This window comes from Hippopotamus amphibius, chromosome 2 (genome assembly GCF_030028045.1).
Source record: "Hippopotamus amphibius kiboko isolate mHipAmp2 chromosome 2, mHipAmp2.hap2, whole genome shotgun sequence".
Lineage (NCBI taxonomy): Eukaryota > Metazoa > Chordata > Mammalia > Artiodactyla > Hippopotamidae > Hippopotamus > Hippopotamus amphibius.
The window spans coordinates 137,288,667-137,315,452 of record NC_080187.1 but is presented as its reverse complement, the minus strand read 5'-3'; the positions used below and the strand labels follow the sequence as shown (position 1 = coordinate 137,315,452).

The following is a 26,786-nucleotide window of genomic DNA, read 5'->3' as shown; positions in this document are numbered from 1 at the left end:
CTTTACTCGCATTTAGCCATTAATAAATAATTTACAGTATGTACACGCGGTGACACCCCACACGGGTCGCAGACACAGGACACAGTGAGGGGCCCCCACGTCCAAGCAGAACGTGATCCAACACAACCAAAATAAAGTGCTTCACTTTTTACTTCCAACATAGGGACCAGCTAAAAACCAGCAGGGAGGGGCCGGGGCCGCACCTCCGCCCTCCTGCCCGCCCAGCCCACAGCGTGGCAGAGAGAGGGGACCTCTGGGAGGGGGAGGCCGGGGCCGGTCCGCAGCCTCCCGGGCCAGTGTATGAGAGGTCCCTGGGGAGCAGCGGAGGGGCGGCCGGGGACAGCGGGGGCTGCGGGGCTTCCGGGAGGATTGCCCTCTGGGGCGCGGCCGCCCCTCTGGGGGCGCGGCCCAGCCTGGCGCTCTCCCTGGGCTTCTCTGGAACAGCAGCAGAGGTGGGACTGGTTCGGGGCTCCGCAGACGGGCAGCCTGGCTGACGTGAGGTGGGAAGGTCTCCTGGCCGCGTGGCCATGGGGCTTAAGAGCGAGGCCTAGACGCAGGAGACCCTGGCAGGGATGCTAAGGGCTGCGACGCTGTCAGGTGGTCCTCTCCCCAGAGTGCAGGCCGACGCGGACAGGGTGGGGCGCGGGGCTCTGGGGGGCAGGTGAGGAGAAAGCAGAGGATCAGGGCAGGCCAGCTGGCCCTATCCACTGGGTCTCCAGCCAACACCCTGCGGCCCCAGCTCCCCTGCCCACGGGCTCTTGCCACCTGCTGGGGAGGAAGGAACAGAAATCATGGGGGTAGTTCTCTGTTCAGACATTTAGAAACAAAGACTCCACTTCCTAAGGGCAGTGGGGACCGGGGGACAGGAGGATGGGCGCTGGGGGAAGGGGCCAGAGCAGGGCATCGCTCAAAGCACGTGCCGACATGTGTGGTCCCCCACCTGCGGGGCCTGGAACCTGGGGCCTGAACCCATGCCCAGGGCAGCCGGGGCGCACACGGTGGTCTCTCCTCGGCTCGCAGGGAGGCCACGGGCGGGAAGGCACCAGGAGGGCAAGCCTTTTGGCCGAAGGGTTACATCAGTTTTCTAAAGATGCCAAGCAGCGCCCCGGGGGTGTCTGAAACCCCAAGAGGAAAGGATGCTCTGCCCAGGGGCCCAGCCTCGCGGCTGCCTCGGCCCCCCGGCTTCGTGTGTGCGCGTGTGTGCGCGTGTGTGTGCGTGCGGCGGGCGCAGGGGGCCCCCGGATGCGCGTGCAGCAGTCAGCCGGGCCTGTTTCAGTGCATTGCAGGGGGGTGGGAGCAGCGCGACTCCGCCCACGCCCAGTGTCTCTGGTGGGGTGGGGGCTTCGGGTGGGGGCTTGGGCCTGAGGGGCTCTGATGTGCACATTCACACGGCGGGGCGGGCGGAGAGGGGCAGCTCTCCATCTGCACAGCTCTATGTCACAAACGTCCCAGCACCAGTCACCACAACCTTGTTACAGGCCCCAGGGGAGGGGAGGGGATGCCCCACGCCCCCAGCCCTTGCCAGCAGGCAGCCCAGGGCAGCGCGGAGGGAACCGTCCCACGCGGCTGCCGGGGCTCCTGACCCCTGTGGGGACCGCGGGGCCACCAGCCCTCGTGCAGCCGCCGACCAGCTCAGGGACACCTTGCTCTCCATCCTAGGCGGCCTCCAGGAGCACAGGGAGCAGGGGCAGGAGTAGGAGGCTGCCGAGGAGGGGCCGGGGGGTCGGAGGCAGCCCTGCAGCAGCGGCCCGGCCCGGCGGCTCCCGAGTCCTCTCGTACAGGTGCAGCTTGTCCTTGTTGGAGTGGAGCATCTTGACATCCTCCAGGGCGTAGTAGGCGGCCAGCGTGAAGTTCACGTCTCCCGTGGTGAGCAGGTCGAAGACGCAGGCCTGGTAGTAGAGGTCCTCCACGGGCAGCTTCTCCTTGCACTTGGCCACGGCCGTCTCGTACGGGAAGGTGTCGGGGGCCGAGGGGGCGGGGCTGGCGGCCGGCGGCCTGTGAGCACCGGGACCCTCGGCGCTGGCTCGGAAGGACTGAAAGTCGATCTGCTGGTTGAGGGGGCAGCCCCGCAGGCAGAGGTAGAGGCCCTGGCTGTCCCGGTCTTCCACGGCGTTGACCACCTCCTCAGGCATGCGAACTGCGAAAGTCAGGTAGCGGCCCACCTGGCGGACCACGATGGTGGTGCCGATGTACTTGGCCTGGATCTCCACGTGCTGGCCCGACACCTTCTCGGTGATCTTCAGGCTGTTGGCCCCGTGCTTGTCCCCGCCGTTTTTGGAGCCATCGGCGAAGGCAGCCGGGAGCTCGTCCATCTCGGCCTGGTACACCTTCTGGTCCACACACTCCTGGAAGTTCTTGAAGATGATGGTGAGCTGTGGGCAAGGGGGCAAAGAGAGGGAGTGAGGTGGTGCCGGCGGCTGCCTGGGGAAAGGCCCAGCCCCATTCTTACAGTGCTCTGGCCTGAGTGGGGGGATGGCAGGAGCCCCCAAGATGCCCCAAACCGTCCCTTCACCCTTTTGATCATCATTCAGTGCCACCCGCACTATTATGCATTTAATATTTTTCTTTTCTTTTTTTTTTTTTTTCTGAATGTGACTTTATTTGAAGATCGGTTACAGAGCTAATCAGGTTAAAATGTGGTCATCAGGATAGGTCCTAATCCATATGAATGTTATCCTTATAAGGAGAGGAAATTTGGATACAGAGGGAGGATGATATGAAGACACAAGGAGAAGAAATATTTTTCTTTAATTTGCATTTTTGCTTAAAATTTTTTTGACTTGGGGAACTTTATACTACTATTCTAAATAGAAAACCAGCTCATTTGCTATATACAGAGGGGAACCATGAAAAGAAAACACAATTAATCAAAAATAAAAAGTCATTATCCATTGTAGGAGGCTGAATCATGGCCTCCAAGATATCAAGGGCTAATCCCTAGAACCTATAAATATCACTTTATATGGCTAAGGGAATTTTGCAGTTGGGATTAGGTTAAGGATACTGAGATGGAGAAATTATCTTGGTAGGCCTGAAATGTAATCACATGTGTCCTCATAAGATGGAGGCAGAGGGAGATCTGACCATAGAAGAGAAGGCGGTGTTTCCACGGAGGCAGAGGCTAGAGGGATGCAGCCACAAGTTGAAGAATGCTGCAACCAGCAGAGGCCTGGAAGAAGCAATGAACAGACTCTCCCCTGGAGTCTCCAGAAGGATTGGCCCTGCCGACACCTCGATGCTGGCCCCTTAAGACTCATTTCAGACTTTTCGCCTCCAGAAGTGTAAAAGAATACATTTGTTTGAATCAGTTTGTGGTATTTGTTATAGCAGCAATAGGAAGCTAATACGGTCCACAACCAAAGGACTATAAACCACGGGCTGAACATAAGAGCAGGAAGAAGAGAAGAGACTGATCTTCACAGAAGGAATGAGCAGGCAAGATCCACGCCGGCAGGCAGAGACCAGCAGAGGCCACCGCAGCAGGGCTGCCCTTAGGGGTCTCCCAGCCGGGCCTTGGCAGTAGCAGGAAGAAGAGGGAGGGGTGGGATGTGCCAGTCAGCAACAGGGAGACAGGGGCTCCAGGTTGAACGGGCAGCCCTGGCCAGGGGAGTGGGGAGGCCCATTTTTCCTGGAGCCTTCAGCCAGGATGGGGGGCTGTGCTGAGCTGCTGGAGAAGCAGAGGGCTGAGTGGCTCCATCACTCACTGTCCTCCTGAGAACCACAGACACAGGCACACTCCCTGCATGTATTACTTCTGGGCCTGTCTGGGGCTGCTGGGGAGGGGACATTACCTCCGATTTATAAATGAAGAAATTTGGATTCAGAGAGTAAAGTGACTTGTCCAAGGTCACCCAGCCAGCAAGAAGCAGAGCTGGAATTAGGCACTTGGTTTCCAGTCCCTGGGTATTTCCAGCCAAAAAGTCGTAGGGAGGCAAGGCTGGGAGAAGGACAAAAGACAAACAACCCGGGCAGTGATGTGTTTCTCCCGTCATCCTGGGTGAGACGTCTGGCTGCTCTTTCCTCCGTAACCCTAACCAGGAAGACTCTATGGGGCAGAGACACAAGTGAAACTGGCTAACAGTCCCCCTGCCCCCAACGTGCCTGCTGCCAGGTGCCAGCTATTTTACCACTGGTGGCTCTGGGTGCCTCTACGGCCATGGCACCCCCAGGACCAAGGGCGGCTGGAACCAGGGAGGGAGGCAGGGTGACGGGGGCAAGATGATGCTCAGGCCTTTTGGGATCCCCTGCTGAAAGCCCAACCCCCCTCCCCAACCTCTGCATGGCCCCCAGCCTCCCAGGCCTTGTCCCCTCACCCCCACCACCAAGCCTAGAGAAGAAGGGCCTCGCCAGCTGGGGTACCACACCTCCTCATAACGTCTGCAGGCCAAAGGGTCTCCGGCAAAGGGCAGGGGGCTGCTGATGCCATGCATGGTTGGCCATGGCTGAATCCTCTGCTTGGACACCTCAGGGGGACGTGACAGTTGAGGGGCATGAAGATGGCTTGGACAGCTTTCGGGGTCAAGGGCAACACAGCAAAGCAACAGGGGAACTTCTGGCCTAACAGCGGGTATATGACAAAGGCGAGGCCCCAGACCTGCTAGAAACCAAAGGGGAAACCCAAAGAAGCTCTGATGGGGAAGGGAAGGCAGGGAGAGCTGCAGGAGGACCTCAGCTCAGGCAGGAGGGTCAGGGCGAGGCCGGCCTAGACAGGCGGGGGTGAGGCATGGGCCGGGGAGCGTGTCTGGCTGCAGTTCCGGGGTGGCTGGGGACACTGCCAGAAGACAGAGGGGGAAACCGGCAGGGAGTGGCCTTGGCCGGGGGCCTCAGGAGCAGGTGCTACGAGGCCTGGGGACTGGAGAGGGGCGGCCTGGGGGCTGCAGAAAGTTCTAGGTTGAGCAAACCACCAAGGCAGCAAGAGCCTGGCAGGAGGTATTCCTGGCCCGGTTCCATTGCTGCTCTGCAGGCCCTCCCCATGCCAGTGTAAAGCTCAGGGGTGACCAGGCAGGGAGCGTTCCTCAGAGGGAACGCAGAGAAGACTCTGGCCCTTCTCCTCCTGTTCCTGAGACACACGAGGAGGAGAGGAAGTCCGAGAGGGCCAGGCCGGGGTACGACTTTTGGCAACTCCAGACACTCGGGCCTTCGTGGGTCCCTTCCTCTATCAGAAACATTAAAAGCTACATTTTGTGACTAACAGTCCACTGAGATTGGGATTCATATCTATATATACACTACTATATATAAAACAGATAACTAATAAGGATGTGCTGTGTAGGACAGGGACCTCTACTCAATACTCTGTAGTGACCTATATGGGAAAAGAATCCAAAAAAAGAGTGGATATATATATAACTGAATCACTTTGCTGAACTGGAGAAACTAACACAACATTGTAAAGCAACTATACTCCAAAGGAAATTAAAAAAAAAATAAAGAGCCCCTACATTTTGTGACTGCATTGGTGTAAAGACTAATAGTCTAGGTTGGATCACGTTGGTATTTTCCTTCTGACTTTAAGAGGAAGGAAAGCCTTTTCCTGGGCCTCAGGCGTCTCGGAGCTGAGGCGCTGGGCCTGTGGGGCCTGACGGGTGACGGGTCCAGGTGGGCAGGGGGCACGCTGTGCGGTCTTCGTGGGACATGGAGGAGGGGCTGGTGCCCTGAGGCTGACGGTGGAGGCCCTGGCAGAGGCCACAGAGAGCTACGTCGGGAGGCCCTGGTGCAGAGCTCCCTGGGCCCAGGGCTCTGCTTTCGCATCTCCTCCCTGGAGGTCCCAGGTTGGTCCCAGGAGGCAGCGCTTCTGGGTCACTGTAGGGTGTCCAAGGCGGCTGCCGCCCTCCATCCTTCCCCAAACCCTAAGCATCATCGAACCCCACGACGCTGCGGGTCCTCCACTGCCCAGACCCACGACCATGACGACGTCACAGGAATCCACTCCTGCTGCCTCCTCTCGCCATCCAAGGCTCCCGTCCTGACGTGGAGGCTGCCTGCCTGCGGGGGGCCGGGAGGTGGGCCAGCCGGGGTGGTCTGGGCAGTGGGTGGTCCTGCCATGGGGGGACGGGCGAGGCCTGAGGGGCTCTGGTGTCCCTGCCTGGTGTGCAGGGCCACACAGACACACAGACACGGGGGGCGGGGCTCGGGGGGGCTGCTTTCCCAGTGCCATCAGCCTCCCTGGAACAGGAAAGGCTGGTTTCGCTCTAACCGCCATCTCTCGCGGAGACAGTCTCCTGGAAGGCTGACAGGCCGCTTGACTCTTCTTGGCACCGGTGCCAGGGACTCAACCACAAGTAACAGCATGAAGGGGGCCTGTCGAAAGCCAGGCGGCTCGCTGCCAACACGGCCATGGGCGGGCGCGGCGGCCGCTCCCGCCTCTGCTGCCCCCCTTCCCCGAGGGGCCCGCGGCCCTCTCCACCGCCGGGCACGGGGCACAGTCCGTGTGTCATCAAAATTATTTATGGAGTACCAACCACGTGTCAGGCCTGGGGCTGGGGGCTGTGTCCACGCAAGGGGAGGACACAGTCCAAGACCCCTGTCCTCACGGAGCTCACATTGCGGGGGTGGGGGGTGATGTCACGGACCAAGCGGACGAAGGATGTCGTGTGATGGAATGTAAGTGCTCCGGGGAACCTGCAAGGGGCGGGGGGTGGGGGGTGGGAGGCACAGAGACCCGAGTTCCTCTCCTCCCTGAGGCTCAAGATGCAGTCCCACTAGCACAGCCAGAAAGAGGAAGACGGAGCAGGGGGCGGACATGGAAGGCAGTCCCATGGGAACAGAGAGCTGACATGTCAGCCTGGGCTGGAAAAGACTAGATCTTGACCCTCCACAAGAAGAGAGGGCTGGGCAGGGCTGGCTAATGAGAATCTTGTGCTCCCGGGCAAGGCACCGCGGCGGAGGGGAGTGGGTTCACGGCGCAGAAGGGTCTGGTGGTTCGCGGGGGAGGGGGTCACAAAAGCCCAGGCTCCACCACCTCGGGGATAAGAGCCCACACGCTGCCTGGCTCTGCTGCTGCCTCTTCCCGTCCTTCGGGGGCAAGCTCAGGGCAAGGGCGGGCAGGAGGCCTTCCCCGGGGCTCTGGGTAGAGCCAGTCCCCCCGCCCAAGACCCTCAGCATCCCGCGCTCCAGCATCCGTCACGAGCACCCCGTGGCTGATCTCTGCCCTCCACTGTTGGCCTGGGAGCTGCTGGGAGGGAGGCGTCACCGAGCACAGGGGCTGGCACAGGAGAGCTGTTTGGTCCATGTTTTCCGAATCAGTGAAGGAACAAACACACCTGAGTAATGGAGGCCCAAGAGAACAGGCAGAGGCAGGCCGAGGGCACTGGAAACCAGCCACCGATGTCTCTCACCCGGGTACCAGGAGGCCCCCGTCTGCCCCGAGGCCCGAGACTGGCTTGGCCACAGGCGTGGAGCCTGTCACTGCTCAGTCTCCAGCAGAGCCTCGTGCTGCCTCCTGGCTGATGGGGAGATAAGAGAAGGCTGCAGAAGCTCAAGGTGGCCCTAGGTCACAGCAGAAATGGGCTGGCTTGATCAAGGGGCTCTGCAGCAGAGCCCCAGACCCTTCTGGTAGCTCCACGCTGGGACAGGAAGGGAGGTGCTCCCACACCTGACTGGGCGGCTCTGCTGGCCACAGTGCCCAGCAGTGAGCCTGAAACAGAGGGAGCATTTGAAAAATGTGGACCAAATGAATGAAAGGCACACAAGAACCAGTGAATGAATGAATGATTAATGCATTTGGTTTGCGGACAGCCTCTCTGAACCCGGGGTCCCACGGTGCGTCCACAGAGCGCTGACGGCGGCGTCCGGGGGTTCTAAGCCCAGGCACCTCACCCCGGCCGGCAGGACCCACTAGTATGTGATCTAAAGGCTCTTTCCCCATCTTGTCACCCCCAATCTAAGGGGCCAGCAGCCCTGCCGTGCTGGGCACTCACCACAATTCCTCCCAGGTCTGTTATCACGTTTGATGCTTATACCACCCTGGTCAGGAGAGGCAGGCCTCCTGAGGCCTGCAGTCCTCTCACACCCGCAGACCTCCCGTGCACCTCCTGCGAGGGGGGCGGGGGGCAGGGAGGCGGGGTCCCCTTCCACAGCGTGTTTGCTGCTGGATTTAGAAGCCACAGCCTCAGGCTCCCAGTGTTCATTTATCTTGGCTCTAGGAGGGGAGGCGGGTAGCTGACGGGGCCACAGGGAAGGCAGCTGGGACCCTGCCTCAGGCCCCCCTTGGTCTGTGGAGGGCTGGGAGCGGGGAGGGGGTGGAGGGGGCACCGGCCACCATTCGCTGCCCACTAGGCTTCACGGCCTGGTGCCAGAGGCCTGTAAGGGCATCCTCGGGGCCAAGGCCTGCTTGTTTCCTACCCAGCAGTTGGTCCCAGAAAGAGACCCCTGTGGCCATGCAAGGGCCACCAGAGCAGAGGGAGGTGGTGGGAATTTTCCTGGCTGCCAGGTCACCTCAGTGGCCTCCTCTGAGGCATGGGGGGGGGGTGAGAAGGAACAGAAACGCCCTTGTGGGCCAGCCTGGCACTGCCCCACACACTGCCTTGCAATGTGCTCTTCCTGGGAAAACAGACCCACTGCCAAACCGGAAACCCCAGGGGCTCTGGTAGCCCAGGCCCTGGGGAGGCAGAGGTGTCCCCATCGCTGGGACTCTGATCACCACCAGCCTCCTGGACTTGAGACCACGTTCTCTGGCTGAGTCTGAATGTGAGGTCACGGGAGACCCTCCCGGAAGACGGGAGGGAGAATCTGGAGTGGACAGGAGTGTCCCATTGCCTGGGCCACGGGCCACATCATGGCTGCCTCTGGCTGTGGCTCTGTGAGCAGGACTTGAGTCCTGCCACCCAGACACCGGGGCCTCCTTGGGTCAGAAGATGATTGGATCTTAGTGGTCCCTGGGGCTCCTGATGGGAACCGCCTCTCCTGGCAGAGATCACCCCGGGCTCTGGACTCCCCTGGACCGGGTGAGATCCTAGCTTGGCTCCCAGCCGAATGCACTTTGGGAGGGGAGGCCACTTTCCCTCTTACAGCCTCAGGTTCTGGATGTGTCAAATGGAGCTGCCCCCGCCGGACAGGCTGCATGGGGTGCTCACTGGGCTGATGCTTTGTCCTTACTTGCTCCATCTTCCCTGTGCCCAGATACCACGGCCCTCTCTGCTCTGAGGCTGCGGCCTTTCTGTGTTGGTGTGGGACAGGGACAAAGGGCGGGACGGTACCCTGCAGCCCCGACCGCCCCCAGCGGCATCCCGCAGCCCTGGCCTCCAACCAGCATCCTCAACGCCCTCCATACCCCAGAATCACTGGGGGCTTTACAAAAAGAACACATCTGACTCCCACCCAGAGATCTGGTGTCAGACTGGCCTGGGGGCGGGGCGGGGCCCAGAAACACTATCTTCTAAAATCTGCTCAGTTTGTAAATGTGCAACCACAATGAGAACCCCAGGGCAGGACCGTCACCTCCAGGAGGCTGTGGGGTCCACTTGTCTGGGGCGGGGTTTGACTCCCACTGGAGAGGAAGCTCCGTGATGACCACCGTGGAAACATACCTGCACAGAGGCTCCTCTTTATCTGGATTTGACACTGGAGTTCTACCGAACAGAGTTTGGGGCAAGAGAAGAATATTCCAAAAGTTTGGAACTGACTGCTCTGGGAGTGTTTCTAAACTTTCTGGACTATTAACTCCAGGAAGAAATCCATCCTACTTACACCTAGACCCAATGTGCTCTGCACATGAACAAACTGAACAAATGCACACAACAGGAACTGTTTCCTAAACGTTTACTCTTCCACATACAAAGCATTCACAGACTGCCTTTAACTGCGGCTAGGTTTTGCTATGCGGTTCCATCCTGCCCCACCCCCCGCCCCAAAGCTATGCCTGTGTGCTAGCTTCTGACCCTGGAATGCTGATTTCAAAGACCCCTAGTCAGTGTAAAGCAATTATATTCCAATAAAGAGCTTAAAAAAAAAAACAAACAAACCAGACCCCTAGTGGGCAGTGTCCAGCAGGGTGAGAACCATGGCACTGGAGGCAGAGGGCAGAGGTGGTTCCAGGGGGTTTACCTGATGACCAAGAACGTGCATTACATCCCTTCCTAAATAATGTGCTCGTTTACTGACAATAAGAACATGGCGGGTGCAGGGGCCACGTGGGTCGGGTGGAGGAAAGTCTGGGCCCTCCTGACCGCAGGGCCTGGGGCTGTGAACCACCCGCCCCGCCCCGGCCTCCCCGTCCCACTTACCTTGCTGGTGGCGGTGGCTGCCGAGCCGGGCAGCACCGGCGTGTTGGTGACCTGTACGTTCAGGTAATTATTGTCGATGAGCGGCCAGGCGCCCTGCACCTTGCAGGTCTGGAAACGGTCTGTGAAAGTCCGGAGGTGCGGGTCCCCGAAGAGGCCGCAGTGCGTGTAGTTGGGCGCGGCGGCGCGATGGTGGAAGCTCTTCTCGTAGTGGCAGATCTCGGGGCTGTCCGAGCGCTCCTGGCTGTCCCCGGGCGGCGGCAGCGTGCGCAGGTGCGGCTGCGAGGTGGGGCCATCCTTGGAGCAGTTGTGCTGGCTCATGAGGTCCTCGATGCCATGGACGGCCGAGTGGTAGGCCAGGTCGCCCCGGCAGGTGCGGGCCGTGCGCCGCGTGCACAGGGCGTAGGTGCGCAGTGCAGCGCAGAACTCTGGGGCGTCGTCCGGGGCCGGCGCGTGGCTGCCCGCTGTGGCGCTCCAGAACTCAGAGTTGCACTTGAGGATCTTGCACGAGGAGGTGGCTGCGGGGACAGGAAGGGATGCGCCGTCACGGTGGGAGTGGTGAGCCCAGGCCACCTCCACCCCCGTGGGCCGGGGCTGCGGGTACGTGCAAGGGACAAAAGATGTGCAGCTGGTAGTCCGGTGCCGGACCTGCCCCTCCCAGCTTCCTGATTCTTCTGAGCAGCCGTAATGACGCTGAGGGGCCAGGCCTGCAGACCCGCAGGCCGAGAGGGCTAGCGGAGCACCCCCCCCACACCACCCCCAAAGCTGTCGGCCCACCCTCGGGCCTTTGACATCTGTTGACACTTTCACAACTATCGCCAAGAATTTTGGCACACCAACAGAAACCTGGCAGGGAATGAAGCCCCACGATTCCGTATGTGTTCTGATCTCTGCCACTGAGTGAGCTTGTACAAATCACCTAACGTCTCTGTGCCTCATCATACCTATCCAGAAATGGGGTAATATAGTATCTACCCCATGAGGTTGCGGAAAGTGCTAAAGGACTTATCCCCGCACTGGGCAGAGAGCAGAACCTCAGTGAATGTTGGCTAGTGTGATTATTCCATTAGCCCTGATCACAGAGGACTTGCTTCCATCACTTCATCTGCAGACTAAGGGCAGCTCGCTCTTGGTCCTGGTAGCTCCATCCCCCATTATCCTGCTCAGGAGGGCGAGCTGGCATGCAACTAAGAGTGATAACCTTGGATCTGCTCTGATTCATGCTTATTTTTGTTGTTGTTGTTGTTGTTTTTTAAGGTCACTTACAAGCTTTGAGACCTTAGTGATAATTAGCTACAGATAATTATCATGCCTGAGAACTGTGGCTTTGACACACTTGAATCTTGTACCTAGACACATGGAACCTGTCCTTTCCCGGCCTCCTGGATTCCTCTGCACGGCCCGTAGTGATCAGAACTGGCAGCAGGAGGGAAGTTTCTACACCGGCTTCCAGGTGCAAAGGGACCAGCAGACCAGCTGGGACGTCCAGCCTTTGGTGTCTCAGCAGAGGGGACGGGGGCGCTTGCTGCAGCCCTTCCTGGCTGGACCACTAATCTTGGAAAAGTCAGTTTACTTCTCTGTTACTGGCTTTTTTACCTATAAGATCAAGTTGTGACTAAAAGCAGGGACAGAGGTATACGAGGGCAGGCTAGCGAAAGAACAGTTCAGGCAGCTGCTCTGTGTGGGCCCTGGTCTGTGCTGCCAGGCCCCATACCCGGATGCCCGGACGACCTAGCTCGTGGAGCTCTCCCACCTCCGCAGGTGCAGCCGCCGTTCTCTTGAAGCTGCTGTGACCTGCCCAAGTCACACCCCTGGTAACCAAGGTGCACGTCCTAAAATGCAGGCTTTTCCCCTAACTTGACCTATATTTGTCACACTGCTGGTAAACAGGGTCATTTCAGCTGTTATCTGGGCGAGCATTTTTCTTTAATTTGAGAAGTTGCATATGTACTTAAATATGTATTAAGAAAAATAAAACAGATTTGATAGAAGAGTGACAGATTTCCCATTTTAAGTTGAAGAAGTGCGCTAACCTAAAGCTGCAGATCTGGTAAACGACAGGTGGTGAACACTGAGAAGAGGTGGCCATCCAGGCGAGACCCCCTGTGTGGCTGCCCTCCCACAGAGCCACGTTCCTGGCCCAGCTCTCCCCTGAAAGGCGGCTAGAAGATTCTCTGGCCCTGCCATCTTCATGATTTCCCAACCCGCAGAAGATGCCCGAGGGCCCAACCTCCCTGTGGGCTGCAGACGCTACTGTGGCCGGAGTGGGAGGCGGTAAAGGAGGCCCTCGAGGTGGAGGTGTGTGTGTGGAGAGGAGGCTGTGCAGAACAAGCCGCGGGGAGGAACACAGGTCAGAGGAACTGGCTGCTGCAGCTACCAACCCTCCACCCCTGGTCTGCGGCCTGCATGCAATGTCCACTCCAATAGCCTAAGTGACTGCAGATGAGCTAACCTGCTATTCTGCTTTCTCAGAATTCTGGAGGTAGGCACCTCAGAGGAAACCGCCCCGAAGGGACTCAGGCCTCGTGCTGACTGGCAGCTGCCTCGGCTCCGCCCGCTGCCCACCGGCCCGCCGGCCCCAGGTCCCCCCGGCCCTCACCGTGCCCAAAGGACGGAAAAGACAGTGCCCATCCTTTTGGAGGCAGACCACTTCAGCACACGCAGGGCTGCGCTGGCCTCAGCTTTCTGTCAGAGCTGAGCTTGGGCAGCCAAGACTGAAGTCCCAGCTAACTGACTGTCCCAGGCTCGGTGGCCTGGGCCCTGCAGGCCTCACCTCACGCAGGGCCCCGGGCAGCCCCACGGGCGGGCCCTACAGCATCCCCACCTCCCAGAGAAGCAGAGGCAGGCTCAGCGAGGCTGACTTTCTTGCCTGAGGTTCTCCTGTGAGGAAGAAGCAGGATTTGAACCCAGCCCCTCAGACCTGGCAGTGCCAAGACATCAGACAACCTTGGCACATTCACGATTCCTGCCACCGGCCGCTGGGTGGTTCAGGGACACACTCTGCCACAGGTGGGCTTCAGCCTCTCCCTGAGGACCCCTCCTGCAACGCTGAGAGACTCCCCCCTGCCAGAAGGCCCATGGTCCCCAAGGTCCGTGTCTCCGGGTGCAGTCAGGGGAGGGTAGGGGCTCGAAGTCTGGGGCGGGGATGGTGCCCAGGGCTGGGCCAGCCTGCACAGACAGTGTGCGACATGGGAGGGTCCCATTCCTGACTCCATCCTATGTGGCTCTGTTCCCCCTAAAGGAGCAACGGGGGAGGTCTGCTGTCTCCACAGCCTTAGAAGCTGGGCTCGGAGCAGCATCTCAGCCACAGAGCTCTCTGGGGTGTCTGGAATCCACGACTGAAATCGCACTACGGTGGGCCCTCAAACGCTCCGGGGGTCATGGAGTGGGCCTGGTCGGAGCAGCGCTCCTCCGATGTGCCCAGCAACCACTGGGGCGGGCCTGCGGTCTGCACTGCTGCCAGGCTCTCTGGGGACAGAGTGGGTCCTACCTTCTCAACAGCCCCAGCCCCAGAGGGCCTGAGGGCACCCCCACCCCCAGGGCTGGAATATGTGAAGGGGGCATGTCCTTGGGGGTGGGGGGCAGAGGGCTGCAGGCAGAGGGGGCAGTGAGGAGGCAGCTCTTCCGAGGAGCAAACGCAGCAGGGACCTGGATGCCAACACTGGGTGGCCGGGGCCACTCAGGCTGTCAGCGCTTGGAGACGAGGCTTTTGGTCTCTGTTCCACGGTGGCTCCTTCCCGTGCTCCCCTCCCCCTCCTGAGCCACAGGGAGCAATGAGGCCGCCCCCACAGGGGGCACAGCAGCTCCGCCCACCACCCCCTGGTTGCTCTCCCACTGCCCTTGCACCCGGGAGCCAGGGCCTCCCTCTCGGCCTCCGCCCCGGCAGGGGGGTGGGGGTAGAGGGGCTGAGCTTGAAGTCCTGCCAATCCCATTTCTCAACCATCTGGAGAACATTCCCATCACTCAGGACGGGGCCAAAAATGGAGACGTCTGAAAGAGACGCTGGTCGTGTGGGGTGATGGGCAGAGTTAGCGCCGGAGGGAGGGTGTCTGGTCCAGAGTCCTGCTCTGTCTCCTACTAGTAGTTGTGGGAATTTGACTTGGCTTCAGTTTCCTTATCTGTCACGTGGAGGTAACACCCGCCTCAGAGGCTGCTGAGAATTGAGGAGATGTACACGGCGTGCCTGGGACTCAACAAATAAGGTCCCCGACAAAGGTCTCAGAGGGGGACAGGTGCAACCTCCTCTGAGGTCAGAGGTTAAAAGTCACCAGGCAGGGGATGGAAGGGCATTGGATGGGAGCCGGCCCCTCCCTCTGCCTCTTCCTTAGGGAATTCAGGGACCGCCCTCCCCAGAGCATCCCCCTCCCCCCAGGTTAGGGTCCTGGCTGGCACTCGGATCTGCCCTTCCGCCTGGACTCTGATCAGCTGAGTCTGGGCATCTCTTCCTGCCCATTGCCCACTCACACCCAAAGGCCCAGCCCCACAGCTCACCTGGATCAGTCTAGAGGCCTCGGGCCACATTTCCCCGATGTCCTGGGTCTCCCCAGCTGCCCCAAACCCCCTCGGGCTTGCACATCTTCCTAAGAGTCTAAGAGGAAGCCCAGGCACTCCCCATTGTAAGGGAGAAGCTACAGATCAGGGTGGGGGAAGGTTTGCAAGAGGCCACTGAGAGAGCTGGGACCAGAACTTGGGGATCCCATTCCCTTCTGCCCTCTCTCCAGGTGGTAACGCAGCTCCCCCAGGCCTGTCTGCCATCATTCCTGGGGGCCTCAGGGAAGGGTACTGGGGATGCCATGGCTGGACAGTCCCCACGCGTGGTGAGCCGAGAGGCCCTGGCCCTCACAGAGTCATCCTGCCACCCTGTGTCCACTCCAGTAAATCACAGGCGGAAGGTACCCCCCCCCCCCTTCCCATCCAGGTCAGGGGCCTGAACATAAGCTGGCCCAGCATCAAAAGGAAAAGCTCTGGACTGTGGCATCACCTGCCAAAGAGACCCCAGAGGAGCTGATTTTTATGTGCCGTATCTTTAATAAAAAAAAAAAAAAAAAAAAAAAAAAAAAAAGAAAGCCCCGAATCCCAGGCAGTAAACCTTGGGCTTTTCTGATGTGAGTGTTCAAGGAAGGAAGGAAGGAAAGGAAAGTCTGGGAGTTTGAAACATTTTACTGCGAGTTTAAAACATTTTTACTGCAACTCATGTGGGTGGGAAGAGAAAGCAACTTTCTGAGTGAGGCTTCCTTGGTGATTTGAGTGTGATGGAGGGCGCCCCGTTCCTGCCTGGCTCCTGTAGACCGCCACCTCGCCCTGGGGCCGCGATGGCCAATGGGTGCAGTACTAGGGGATTGGAGTCCTCCTGAGCTCCTATTTCCATCTCAGACCCTGTGTCCTCGGGGGGACGGCTCTCAGGGGGCCCTTGCTGACCCTTGGTACCTGGAGCACCATCTCAGATACCCGGGAAAATGCAAAGACCCCCCACACAGACTTTATGCTCCTTGGAGGCCTATCACACATGCTTTGTTTTGACTCAGGCCTCTTGAGACTGAGAACTTTGGGGATTAGTGACTAGGGGACAAACAGAAGAACCCAGAGGTTGCAAAGACAGTGGCCAGCCGGACTCACCGCCAGGAATCCCCGCCACAGCCCCATGATGCCGGACACCTGGCTCAAAAGGTGAGGCGCAGGCTGGGCCCCTGGGCAACCGTTGGACCCACCTGCTCCCAGCTTGTGCAGTTAGGGCCAGGATTCCTGCTTCTCTGGGCAACTGACTTTGTCAGGATCACTTGATCTAATGATCGCTTGGTGACCACACTCTGTGTTGGCTTCCCAAGATGCACCACGGAATTTCAGAACACGGGGCCTGGGGGGGGGGCCACAGGTCACCTGTGGTGTGCCTTTCCAGCCAGCCGCCATGGCAGGAAATCTCCCTGCGGCATCCCTGCCTGGTGGGCATCTGGCCTCCACTGCCAACGGAACTCTGCTGGGCAGGGCCGGCCCCTCCTGCTCGGGACAGCTCCAGCTGTGGACCCACACGTGCCCCCCAGGGAGATCGTGGGGCTTTGGCCCTTCTCTAGAGCCACACAGAAAAGGCTCAAAGGTAACCCTGTAAATACTGGAGATGACCCTTGGCATTCCTGTGTCGCCTTCTTTGGTCTCACCCCCAGCCGCTCCTCCCTGTGGGCCTCACGGAACCGTCGCTGTCAACCATGGATGCCCCAGCTAGGGTGCTCCCTCCTGCCCGCAAATCCCAAGAACCCTCTGACTCTCACACTCTACACTCAGAGCATCTGTGCCCGGCACCTCACATATGTAACCTTTCGCTTTTGGGGGAGGTGGGCTCCAGACGGCTTTCCTCCAGGTCTGAGATGAGACAGAGAGAGAAACCACAGCCACAGGGCTTGCCTGACTTAATTCTTTTCCTTTAAATAGCAGCCCAGGGGCTCTCAGAACAGAAAGACGGGGGTGGGGGTGGGGGTGGGGACCTGGGACCTGCAGCTGTACCAACCCAGGCAGGATGAAAATATTTAGGCACCAGCGCGGCATTAGCTGCTTTCAGAGACCTCCTTTGAACTGTGAATCAAGCCCAATCTTTCAGAATGATAGCCTGATTATTACCACCTTGTTTGCATAACAAAGAAGCCCAATAAAACTTATTTTGCTGAGCGCCAAGGGGTGTGAAGGCTGGGCCCTGAGAAAGGAGTCTCAGGAATGTGGGGAGCCCCTCCTCAGCCAGAACCTGGGAATAAAGACAATGCAATTTGCCACCAAGAAAAGCCCAATAGACCAATAAATTACCCTCGTGCAAAGGGATTAGATCAGGTTTCAGTTGCTCTGTAGGAGGGGTGGGGTGAGCCGGGGAAAGGGGAAAACCTGCCTCTTAAAGGAGTAAGGCTCGTTTGAAGGCAAGCCCCACGGTCACGTTGGTTTTGCCCAACTCTGTGGTTTGCAAGGGTAACTGCCTAGATTCACGTACCTGCTGAAGGTTCTGGACCCCATTATATGCCGGGCACGGTGCTTCCTGCCATTCCTGGAACAAATCCCAGTTGGTTTCTGTTCTCAGGTGCAGTCAGCTACACAGACTGCCAGGATGCAGGGAAGAAGACTCGATTCATCTGAACACAGATTTAAGGATGGAGGGGTAGAGGGTATCAGAGAAGCAGCCTTTCCACCGCGTCATAACAGGTGAGGCGGGGCGGAGGTCCAGAAGCCCAAGGGGCTCCAGAACAGCTGGGGCTGGCTGGGGGCGATGTGCCGGATGGTGAGAGTGTGGCTGGGAGTTTGGGGCCAGATACAAAAGCTGTGAGTGAAAGCTGGTGACGAAGCAAATGTTGTTCAGCTTCCAACTGCTTTGCTCTGCTCTACGTGAGGCTGGGACACGCAAACCCCATTTCCCGGTTCACCCAGCTCCCTGTTAGAGTCCACCACCAGGGGGCACTAGACGAGGCCCCGTCAGGCTGACCTGGCCCTGCTTCCCCTCCAGCCGCTGCTGGTGCTGCTCCAAAGTTCCCACAGCCCTGGGCCCCCAAAGCCCTCTTCCCTTTGTCTCCCCGGGCCCAGGAGGGGAGGTCACTTCCTGCAACTCTGCGTGTGCCTCTGTGCTCCCTCGTGGCCCTTTCTGTCCTCCTGTGCCCGTCTAGACACAATCCCCTGTATTAAATTCCCTCTGTGGCAATACCCCGCATGGTTCCTGTTTTCCTGACTGGACCCTGATACGCCAGCCTAAGGATTTCAGACCAGGTCCCGCTGACCGTGGGGAGCCCGCCGGATAATTTTCAGTAAGTACGTGGCATGATGTGAACACTATTTTAGGAAGCAGTGTAACATAAGAGGTGATGGCTTTAATTAGGATAGAAGCAGGCAGAGCTGAGGGAGAGCAGCTTCAAAGAGAATTCCCTGCACAACCTCTGTGGGAGGGGCACACAGAGGTCTGAGACGCCCTCGGCAACCCCCCCCCCACCCCCATCCTCACTGCCCACCTGCCCTGGGCATCACGGATGCTGAGGCTGCCTCTTAGCAACAAGTTAGGGTGTGGGTCCCAAAGGAGGTGGGAAACCTGCTCAAGCCCAGCAGGAGACCCACCGCTGCGGCACCAGTAGCAGTGGACCACTCTCCACCCTCCCCTGTCCCTTAGCACGGAAGCTGGGAGCGGACAGCGGATGGATCTAGCGCCAGGATTTGGCGAGCTCTGGCCCGGGCAGTGTTCTGGAGTCTCTTTGCTTGAGAGGTGCCTGAGGCTGCCGGGTTTGTGTCCCTCCATCCAGGTGTCTGGCGTCAGATACGGAGAGGAACACACCCAGGGGAGGGACTGGATTTCTCACCAGGTGCAGCAGACCCTACCTTACTTAACCCACAAGCAGCCAGAAGCGATCACCTTTCCTCAAAGGCATTCCTGCCAGGTCACCCTAAGAATGTTCCAAGGAACCAACCTAGCCTGTGATCCAACGCATCTCTCGCCCCTTGAGAGCATGGGGGGTTTTCTCAGGGGCCTCCTCCAGGGGCTGGCCTACCTGAGAAAGACAACGGAGGCAGGCAGGAGGAAGCTTCTTGGAGGCAGGAGGAAGCTTCTCGGAGAATCTGCCTTGGCTTACGGAGGGGAGGAGGGGAGGTGGGGGAGCTGGCGGGGGTTAACTCCCTGCTAAGTGTGGGCAGAAGTGGCCGGGCGCCACTCGCTGAGCGGAGGCAGGAGGCACTGCCCCTCGTCACACCCAGCCAGGCTGCTCTGTCCCAGCCTCCACACATGCCAAGTCGCTGCAAGAAACCACGCGGAGTGCCAAAGAAAAGGGCACACCTCCGCTTTCCCAACCGGACACCCTCCCCCAGCTCCCACTGGGGCCACACGGAGCTGGATCCACTGCCAAGAGGACGTGAAAGAGCACATGTGCTCTCTCAGGCCCAAGGCCACAGGCAGGCGTGTCAGGCAGGCAGCTGAGGGCTTCTCTGGGTCAGAGGGGCCCATGGCGGGCAGGGGCTGGGCACAGGATTCCACGCCAAGACCACCCTGCCTTAGGCGTGAGAAGTGAGTGACTCTGGGTTCCACAAGGAGGAGTTAGGGGCAAAGACATCACTTTTCAGGTATAAATGGCAGCTTGCAGGTGAGCCGTCTGGGCTTTCTGCTTTGAGACATAACCCCTTTTCCTGAGTCTAGGGCGGGTTCTAGACATGAGGATTTTCCATGCTGGTTCTGTCTCCAGCAACCCTGGGCTCATCTGCTTGGCTGCTCTGGGTCAAAATTCATTTGAAGTGGCTTTTCTCCTCCACCTCCATCTGGAGGCAGGCATTCCTCCACCTTCCTCATGAGCTGGGAGGGCACCACGCCCAGCTGGCGCACACACGTGTGTGAGCCTGTGTTCACGGAACATTCCTTAGCACGGGGAGCAATAATGGGCTCCTTTCTGCAGGGACCTGGGCGCAGAGGGATCACTTTAATAGGCGTCTCGGGATTCTGACTGCCCGGGTAAAATGGTGCGTGAAATGAATAAATAAGCAAAACCCAAAAGACATAAATCTGACTTGGGAAAATTTGCACCATGGCGGCTCTGCCAAAGTTGTCTTCCCGACCTACGGCTGGGTGGCATCTGCTTTGGAATGCTAAGCCAGGGATGGACAGGGAGCAGAGAGGGCCTTTGGGAAGAGGCAGCAACGTGAGATCCATGGAAAAGTGTGGTCACCTTCATTCCGCTGTCTACGCGTATCTCCAAAGTTTCTTATTTTCTTCCCCCACCTTAAAGCCTTACATGCCACAGAACTCAAAGTCTCAAATGCCACACAGCACATTTAACGAGTGTGTTTATCCAAAATCTGGTATACGGAAAAGGGCCGGGGTCTGGGTTCTACTGGCTCGGCCACTGACTAAGCTATGTGATGTCAGGCAACCTCTCTGACCCTCTGTCTCCTCATCGATACAGAGGGAATGATGCTTGTGGGTGAGGGGTGACCATCTCATGAGGTGACGTATTTCAAGCATTTAGCAGAGTGCCTGGTATACTGTGGCCACTCCATACATGGAAGAGCTTTAAAAATTGTTGTTCTCCTTCAAATGATCCTATTTTGGAGGGAACGATATGAAGGTGTCTTAAAGGCTGTTCATGAATGTTAATTAATGATGGTAGTCTGTGGGAGGTTGGAATTCGGGTTATTTTCATTTTTTTATTCAGCCTTTTCGATTTTTAGATTTAAAAATGAGTATTCTCTTTAGAAGCAGAAAATTTTTTTTTTGAAAAAAGACTGGGGTATCTCAACATCCCCTCTACCGCACGCAAACCATGTGGTCTGTCTGTTGAACAAAAAACAAACAGAAACACAAAAAACCCAGGGGTCCTGTAGTTTCCAGGATTGTGCCAGGTGTGTCTGGAGTGCATAGCTAGGAGAAGGGTATAAAGAAACAGGAAATGAGGTTCCTGCTCTTGTAAACAGATCCAATGATTTAGAAGAGGATTAAAAACCCAAGACCCAGGAAGCAACAAGGCCAAGAAGAAGCACAGGTGTCAGCAGCCAAGGTGACAGGTACCTAGGTCCTTGGAGGGATGGCACTGGACCCCAACCGATGGCAGTGACCTTGGGATTTAATCCAGTGGGCATTCCCATTCCAAATGCTGGGGCATGAGCAAGGCCTGGGGGCTGCCCACCGGTAAGGTGCGGTGGGTGGTAGCAGAGTATGGGGAGACCAGGAGGGACCTGGAGCCTGGGGACGTGCCAGAAGCCACAGGAATGAGCCAGGGACAAATGTGGGACCAGATGTCAGAGGGTCCTCCATTCTGGATGCTCCAGAGAGGGCCACGGGGAGCTGTGAGTTCCTGAGCGGGAGTTTTAGAGCGGTTCATTGGGCAACTTGGAGGGTGAGGATGGGGGTGGGGTGCCTGGGAGGCAGACCCCGGGGCTGCTGAGCCGCCTGTAGCAAGAGGACAACAGGAACACGCAGGAAAGGGCAGAGGAAGGAGGCCCAGCACCAGGTGAACGGACAGAAGGGAGAGGCTACTTCACACCCAGGACTTAACGGTTCTGGGCAATGGGGTCTAACAGACACAGGTCAGGCGCTAGTCCAGGGGACAGGAGGAGAGTCTAGCTAGAGATCCACCGTCCTGCTGTATTCAGGGTTTAAAAGGGCTTCTGAAAACATGGGACTCTCAATTTTAAAACCAGAAAGTCCTGGGTCCGCTGAGATGAGTTGGTCACCCTAGAAGAAACAGAGCCTTCAATTTTAGGCAGGTTGAATGTAACCAGGCATTAAAACAGCATGGCACCCCAAGCACTCAACCAAACATAAAATAGGGGTCCTCTGCCCAGTTCTGCTGAGGGCCTTGCCCACTGCCCCCAAGAGGGAAATGTTAGCAGGACCCATATGACCTTCAACCTCCACAGAGACCAGGGACCCCACGTCCCCATCTCAGGGAGCACCCTTATCTGAGCCCATGGATCACCTCTCCCCAATTCTCCTTTGGCACTGGGGTGACTGCTAGCAACTTCTCCAACTTTGTAGAGGCTTCCCTTCTTAAACCAGAAGACCACAGATCCTCTCCTTACTCCCCAACTCATCCTCAGGCCCGAACCACCTGCAGGCTTTTATATCCCGCCCTCCCTGGGAGCCAGGGCTCTGCCCTGCAGACCCCTTGGTGTGACACACACGAGCCTGCTGGCTGGCGCCGCTGCCATCTGGCTCTTGCAGTAGGACTCATTTTAGTCTCTCCCTCTGGGACACAAAGTCCTACTGGGAGGACGATAACGTGGTAAGCAGGTTCGCTTGCTTGCACGTTTTTGAATAGCAGCTCTGAGATATTCTCATCTCTACAATGATGGAGATGTACTTGGACACTGCACAGGGCCTAGGTCTCCGCAAGCCTCAGTTTCCCCACTGAGGACTCATTTCTAAAACAGCTGCAGTTTAAAAGGAAAGGGAAAGACAGGAGGAAAAAAGACCCACAGCAATAATTTTTAGAACAGCGGTCCTCACACTTGAGGTGCATCAGAGCCCCTGGAGGGCCTGTCGCATGCAGAATGCATGTCCCACTCCCACAGCATCAGCTTCAGTAGGTTTCTAACAAGTTCCTGGGGGAGGCTGATGCTGCTGGTCCAAGGACCACACTTTGAGAACCACCGAGCTGGAATATAGCATCCACATGTAGCCATCGGGAAGCATACCAACATGTCTACAACATATGACTTTGATGGGTTCCTCTTGGAAATCTGCTTTATTAAGTCAGGGTGGTTTCAAAGTTTAAAAACGTATCTATTAATTGTGTTTTGAAGGGGATGCTATTAGTGGAAGACTATTCTAAGGAGGCTTTCTTGGACTCCCGCCACCTGCCACCCTCCCAGCTAGACGTGGCCATTCTGTCCATTTTGAAGGCACAGCATCGTCCGCACAGACACCCTGACAGCCTGAGGGACACGTAAGGGTCGCTGTCCTTCCACCGGGCCTGAAGGCGGATGCCAGCCTTGCTCAGATGAGGGCCCCCAAATGCTGTCCCTGTGTCAGGACCACAGGAGGTGTGCCATGCACGCTGAGTACATGTAAATACTCTCCAAAGACACAAACCCTCTCAGTCTAGCAGAGGTTAAGGCATCTTTCTCCAAATAACTATGTCCAATTTAATTTGCACTCCTAGGGGTTTACTCCTGGAAGCCATTCAAGTCAACTAGCACTGAACAAGCCTATGCTTTCACACGCCTGCTGCAGCCAGATTCCACCTGTCTTCAGAGGGAGAGGCTGGCACACAGGGCCCCTGACTGTCTCCAGAGCTTTCTTTTTTTTCCCCCTAACACCGATCCGGCTCCCCACCAGACCTGCAGGTTCTCTGACTTTTTCCCCAGTAGCCCCTGTGCCGACAGGTCAACAATATGAATGTCCATCTCTCTGTGGTGGAAATGACCCATTTCATCTCTTGAGAAACTGTCTTCTTGACCCAGGTTTCTGGAGCACACACATTTTCTGAGCCCCAGTGTATTTTGTGCGGGCAAACTGGAAGCTCGGTTTTCAGCAAGGTGGGCAGTTTTGACTAAATGCGGCTGTCAAGGCCTCAAATTAGACGAAACATTAGCCAGTTGGCATGACAGTGCAACAGCTATCTGCTCTATCTGCCAGGTTTTAGTTACCAGCCCTGAAGCCAAAAAGAAATGGGCTTCTTGGAAACAAGTGGTGGAATTCGGGTTGTGAATTATATAACCCACCAGCTTTCCTCAGACTATGGGGGAGACTGTGAAAATAAACTTTTTAAGATGGAGAAATGAAAACAGCAAAAATCCCACCACCCAGCCCTGGCCGCTGCCTCCTACCTCTGAGTACCTCCTGCCGGCTTTTCCCTTCCTCTCTCTCCAGCCCAAGAAGTTAACAAGTGCTGCCACTTTAAGAGCGGGAAGGTGTTGTTTTAAGGGCCTCTAAGCCCCCCTTCTCAATTTCAGCTCCAAGCTGAGATCACATCCCCCACAGCAGCCAAGGGACAAAAGCCATTTATCAACCCATCTGATAAAACTTCCAATGGGCTGGATCTTTATCTGGACCAAAGGGAGATGCACTGCAAACTCCTGCTTCTCCAAAAGGAGGATTTCTTTTTTTTAGGAAGAGGGTCGTTTCAAATTTTATTTTCTTAGTTCTTGGGAGGGAACCAAATCAGCCCTTCAGGCAGACCCTTCTGTAGGTGGGGAAAATGCCTTTAAAAAAAAAAAAAAAAAAAAAAGGAGGGGGAGGACTCCCTGCTGCTGGAACAGCTATGGAGGTTGTAATGTTATAGGGCGAGGATGCACAGGGTCCAAAGGCTCTTTGAGGCACTGACACCCCCCATCTTGTCTTTGGCAGAGGCCTCCCCACTGGAATCCAGGGCTGCGAGCAGGTTGCGACTCTCCTGGGACGCCCTTGGGGCGCGTGGGGCCCGGGTAGGTTTTGGGGGGGGCCCGGAGCAGGGCTGGGGCGGGAAGGTAAACGGATCCCTTGTCCCTTACAGCTGCCGGCATGGTCCTCCCACCGGGAGCCCCAACTTACAGCCAGGCGGAGTCCGGACTGCCCAGTTCTGCCAGTTCCTGAAACCCAGTTGGCTGAGATGCAAAACAAAACAACCCAATCCCGGTCTAACTCAAGTCCTTTCTTGCAAAGCTCGGTACCGCGCGGGGGCTGCGGATCTGCTCGGCCGCAGAGCGAAACGGGCTCTCCTTTTTGCAAAAAGACACCCCGGAATCCCGCAGCACAATGGAAAGAGCCGGGAAATCCCGCCTTGAATCGGGGACCATTTGGCCCGTGATGCTGGGTTTATTTGTATTTTTAGCAAGGGGAAAATGGGTATAAAGGGTTTAACTGGCGTTTCCAGGCTGTGAGGAGCATATGGCAAAAATGGAATAAACTTTAATGAAACATTATAAAGAAAACAGACCTGGGATTTAAGTTTCGTGCCTTCCCCCTCCCCCCCGAAAGGGAAAAAAAAAAAAAAAAAAAGTAAAGAAATTGGAGCGTTTGGGAAGGAACAAATGTTTCTCTGTGGAGTTGGTCTCCCTTCCCCCAACAAAAACAAGAGGTCCGGGCTCGGAGGAATTTGAAAGCAGCGATCTGCCAAAAACATTGTGAAAAACTATGGGGGATTCATTGGAAACAGATGGGCTTTTTCAGCTTTAATTCTGAAATTCTCTCCCTTTCTGACACAATAAAAAACAAACGGGGCGACGCGGCATGTTATCAAACAGGAATAAGGGAGCGTCGGGGCCCAGTCGGTGGGCTTCCCCGCGTGGGCGAGCGCGTGGGGGCCGCACGGGGTCCCGCGGGAGGGGGCGGTCCGGGTCTCGGGGGGACCTCAGGGGCGCCCCCGGCTCCACCCCTGGGCACCGGGCAGCTTTGCAAACTGCTGGGCGAGGAGCTGGAGAAAGTGCCCCTTGCTCCGAGTCCGTGCCTCCCCTTCTCCCCCTTCTCAGGGGCCCGTAAGGGGTGCGATACCCCCTTTTCTCGGAAGTTGGGAGATGTCCCCGGCGCCTGCGACCTCCCCGCCTGGCTCTTTTTCCATTACAGCCTGGGAGGGGGTCCCCTCCCCAGGTCCCCACGGGCATCCATCGCGCCTTCGGCGGGACGCGGGAGAAACAAAGACGCGTGGAAATGGGAGGCGGGGGGCCGGCGAACTTGAGCTCCGACTCGCTCGCAGACCTGTGGCCCGGCGCTGCGAGGAGACCCGGGGAGCGGGCCCCGCGCGCCCGGCCGGCTGTCCCCGGGCCGGGGGCAGTGCCTTACCTGCGGGAAAGCTGCAGAGAAGGAAGGCGAGGGTCGGCCAGAATCCCAGGGCTGAACGTCCTGCCCCTCTCCCCATACCCATCCATCCAGCTCGGCCTGTTACCACTAGCCTCTCCCTGCAAGAAGAGTTCAGAAGAAGAGAAGGAGAAAATAAATCACGCTGCGGAGAAAGGGCAGCCTCGCTCCGCCGGCGGGAGCAGCGAGCCGGGAGGCTCGGTCCCCCTCGGCCGCGGGCGCCCGGCGCGCCCCGCCTCCCCGCGCGCCCCTCCCTCGCCATCCATCACCCGCTTCGCCTCCAATGTCGGCGCGGCGCCGCCGCCCCAGCCGCCGCGCGTTCCGCCCCCTCGCGCTCGGGTTTCAGCGCGGCCCGCGGGGGGTGGGGGGAAGAGGAGCTGGGCAGGGACCCAGGCGGCCGGGCTGCGGCGCTGGCCGCGGGGACCTGGGGAACCCGGGGCTGGAGGACGGTTGGGCGCGTTCCGGTTCCCTGAACCCCACGGCTGTCCACGTAGAAAAGGCCCAAGTCCCCCGGGACAGCCAAGGCCGGCAGAGTGCAAGGACGGTCCCCGCACCCCCCTGCCCCCACTCATCTCCCCTATACATATCCAACCCAAGTAGAAACTGAGCTTGGAGAGAACCCCCAGGACCTTTTACAACTAGACTGCCGTCCCAAAGATGCCCCTGACACCCCGGCTTATTTCTCTCACTCAGATATGTCCCCGGTGCAGGAGGCCGGTAAATCCGCTTCCGAGTTGTCCGGGGTTGGGCGGGATGGCCCGCTGGATCTTGGCCACTATAGCACCTCGAGGCTCCCGCCCGCTCCCCGCCCCCCCCCCCCCCCCAGTGGCCCCGGGCCACCCACCCTGCCTCGGCTCGGCCACCTCCAGCATCCCCTCCAGGCACCTCACAGCTTTCACAGGACTCGTACTGGCCGCTTTCCCGGGTTGGGGGCCTGCGAGCCTGACGGAGGCGGCAGGACAGCTGCCACTCCCAGGAGGTGTGGATGCACCGCTGCCCGCGGCGCGCAGTGTCTGGACGCTCGGCGCTGCCAGGGCAAGGCCACCAAGGCCGCTCTTGGGAGGGCATCAGGGTGGTGACTTCCTTTAACTTGGTCACTAATTTTTCCAGGAGCAAAATGTCTCCTCCCGAAGATTCCCTAGGCTCCGCAGTTCTCCTGCCCATGTTGGGATATTTAAGAGGCTGGCAACTTCCCCCGAGAAACGTCTTTTGGATGGAACACAATTACGGCAGAGCAAGTGTTTTTAGCCACACCAATTCCTCCTTCGGCCCCCCTCACCTCACTTCCAAGTCTACTCATCTGGTTCTTTGGAAAAAAATTCTGAGTTTTTATCCAATTTAGATGTTTCTCTTAAGCA

The 26,786-nt window shown here is 57.9% G+C and overlaps 1 protein-coding gene across 4 annotated transcripts; it reads right to left on the bottom strand.

Annotated features, from left to right (window-relative positions):
• Window positions 1-25,647, bottom strand: RGMA (repulsive guidance molecule BMP co-receptor a). Of its 4 annotated transcripts, XM_057724249.1 has the most exons (5): window positions 25,414-25,548; window positions 24,187-24,239; window positions 17,188-17,326; window positions 10,224-10,738; window positions 1-2,372 (listed from the first exon to the last, which is right to left on the bottom strand). In XM_057724249.1, the coding sequence occupies exons 4-5, from the start codon at window positions 10,539-10,541 to the stop codon at window positions 1,656-1,658; spliced, it is 1,035 nt and encodes a 344-aa protein (XP_057580232.1). In that variant the 5' UTR covers window positions 10,542-10,738; window positions 17,188-17,326; window positions 24,187-24,239; window positions 25,414-25,548; the 3' UTR covers window positions 1-1,655. The 4 variants fall into 4 exon arrangements, with proteins under 4 accessions (XP_057580232.1, XP_057580233.1, XP_057580234.1 ...); XM_057724250.1 differs by lacking the exon at window positions 24,187-24,239 and having other exon boundaries at window positions 17,188-17,241; window positions 25,414-25,499; XM_057724251.1 differs by lacking the exons at window positions 17,188-17,326; window positions 24,187-24,239 and having other exon boundaries at window positions 25,414-25,647.
• Window positions 25,648-26,786: the final 1,139 nt, after the last annotated feature.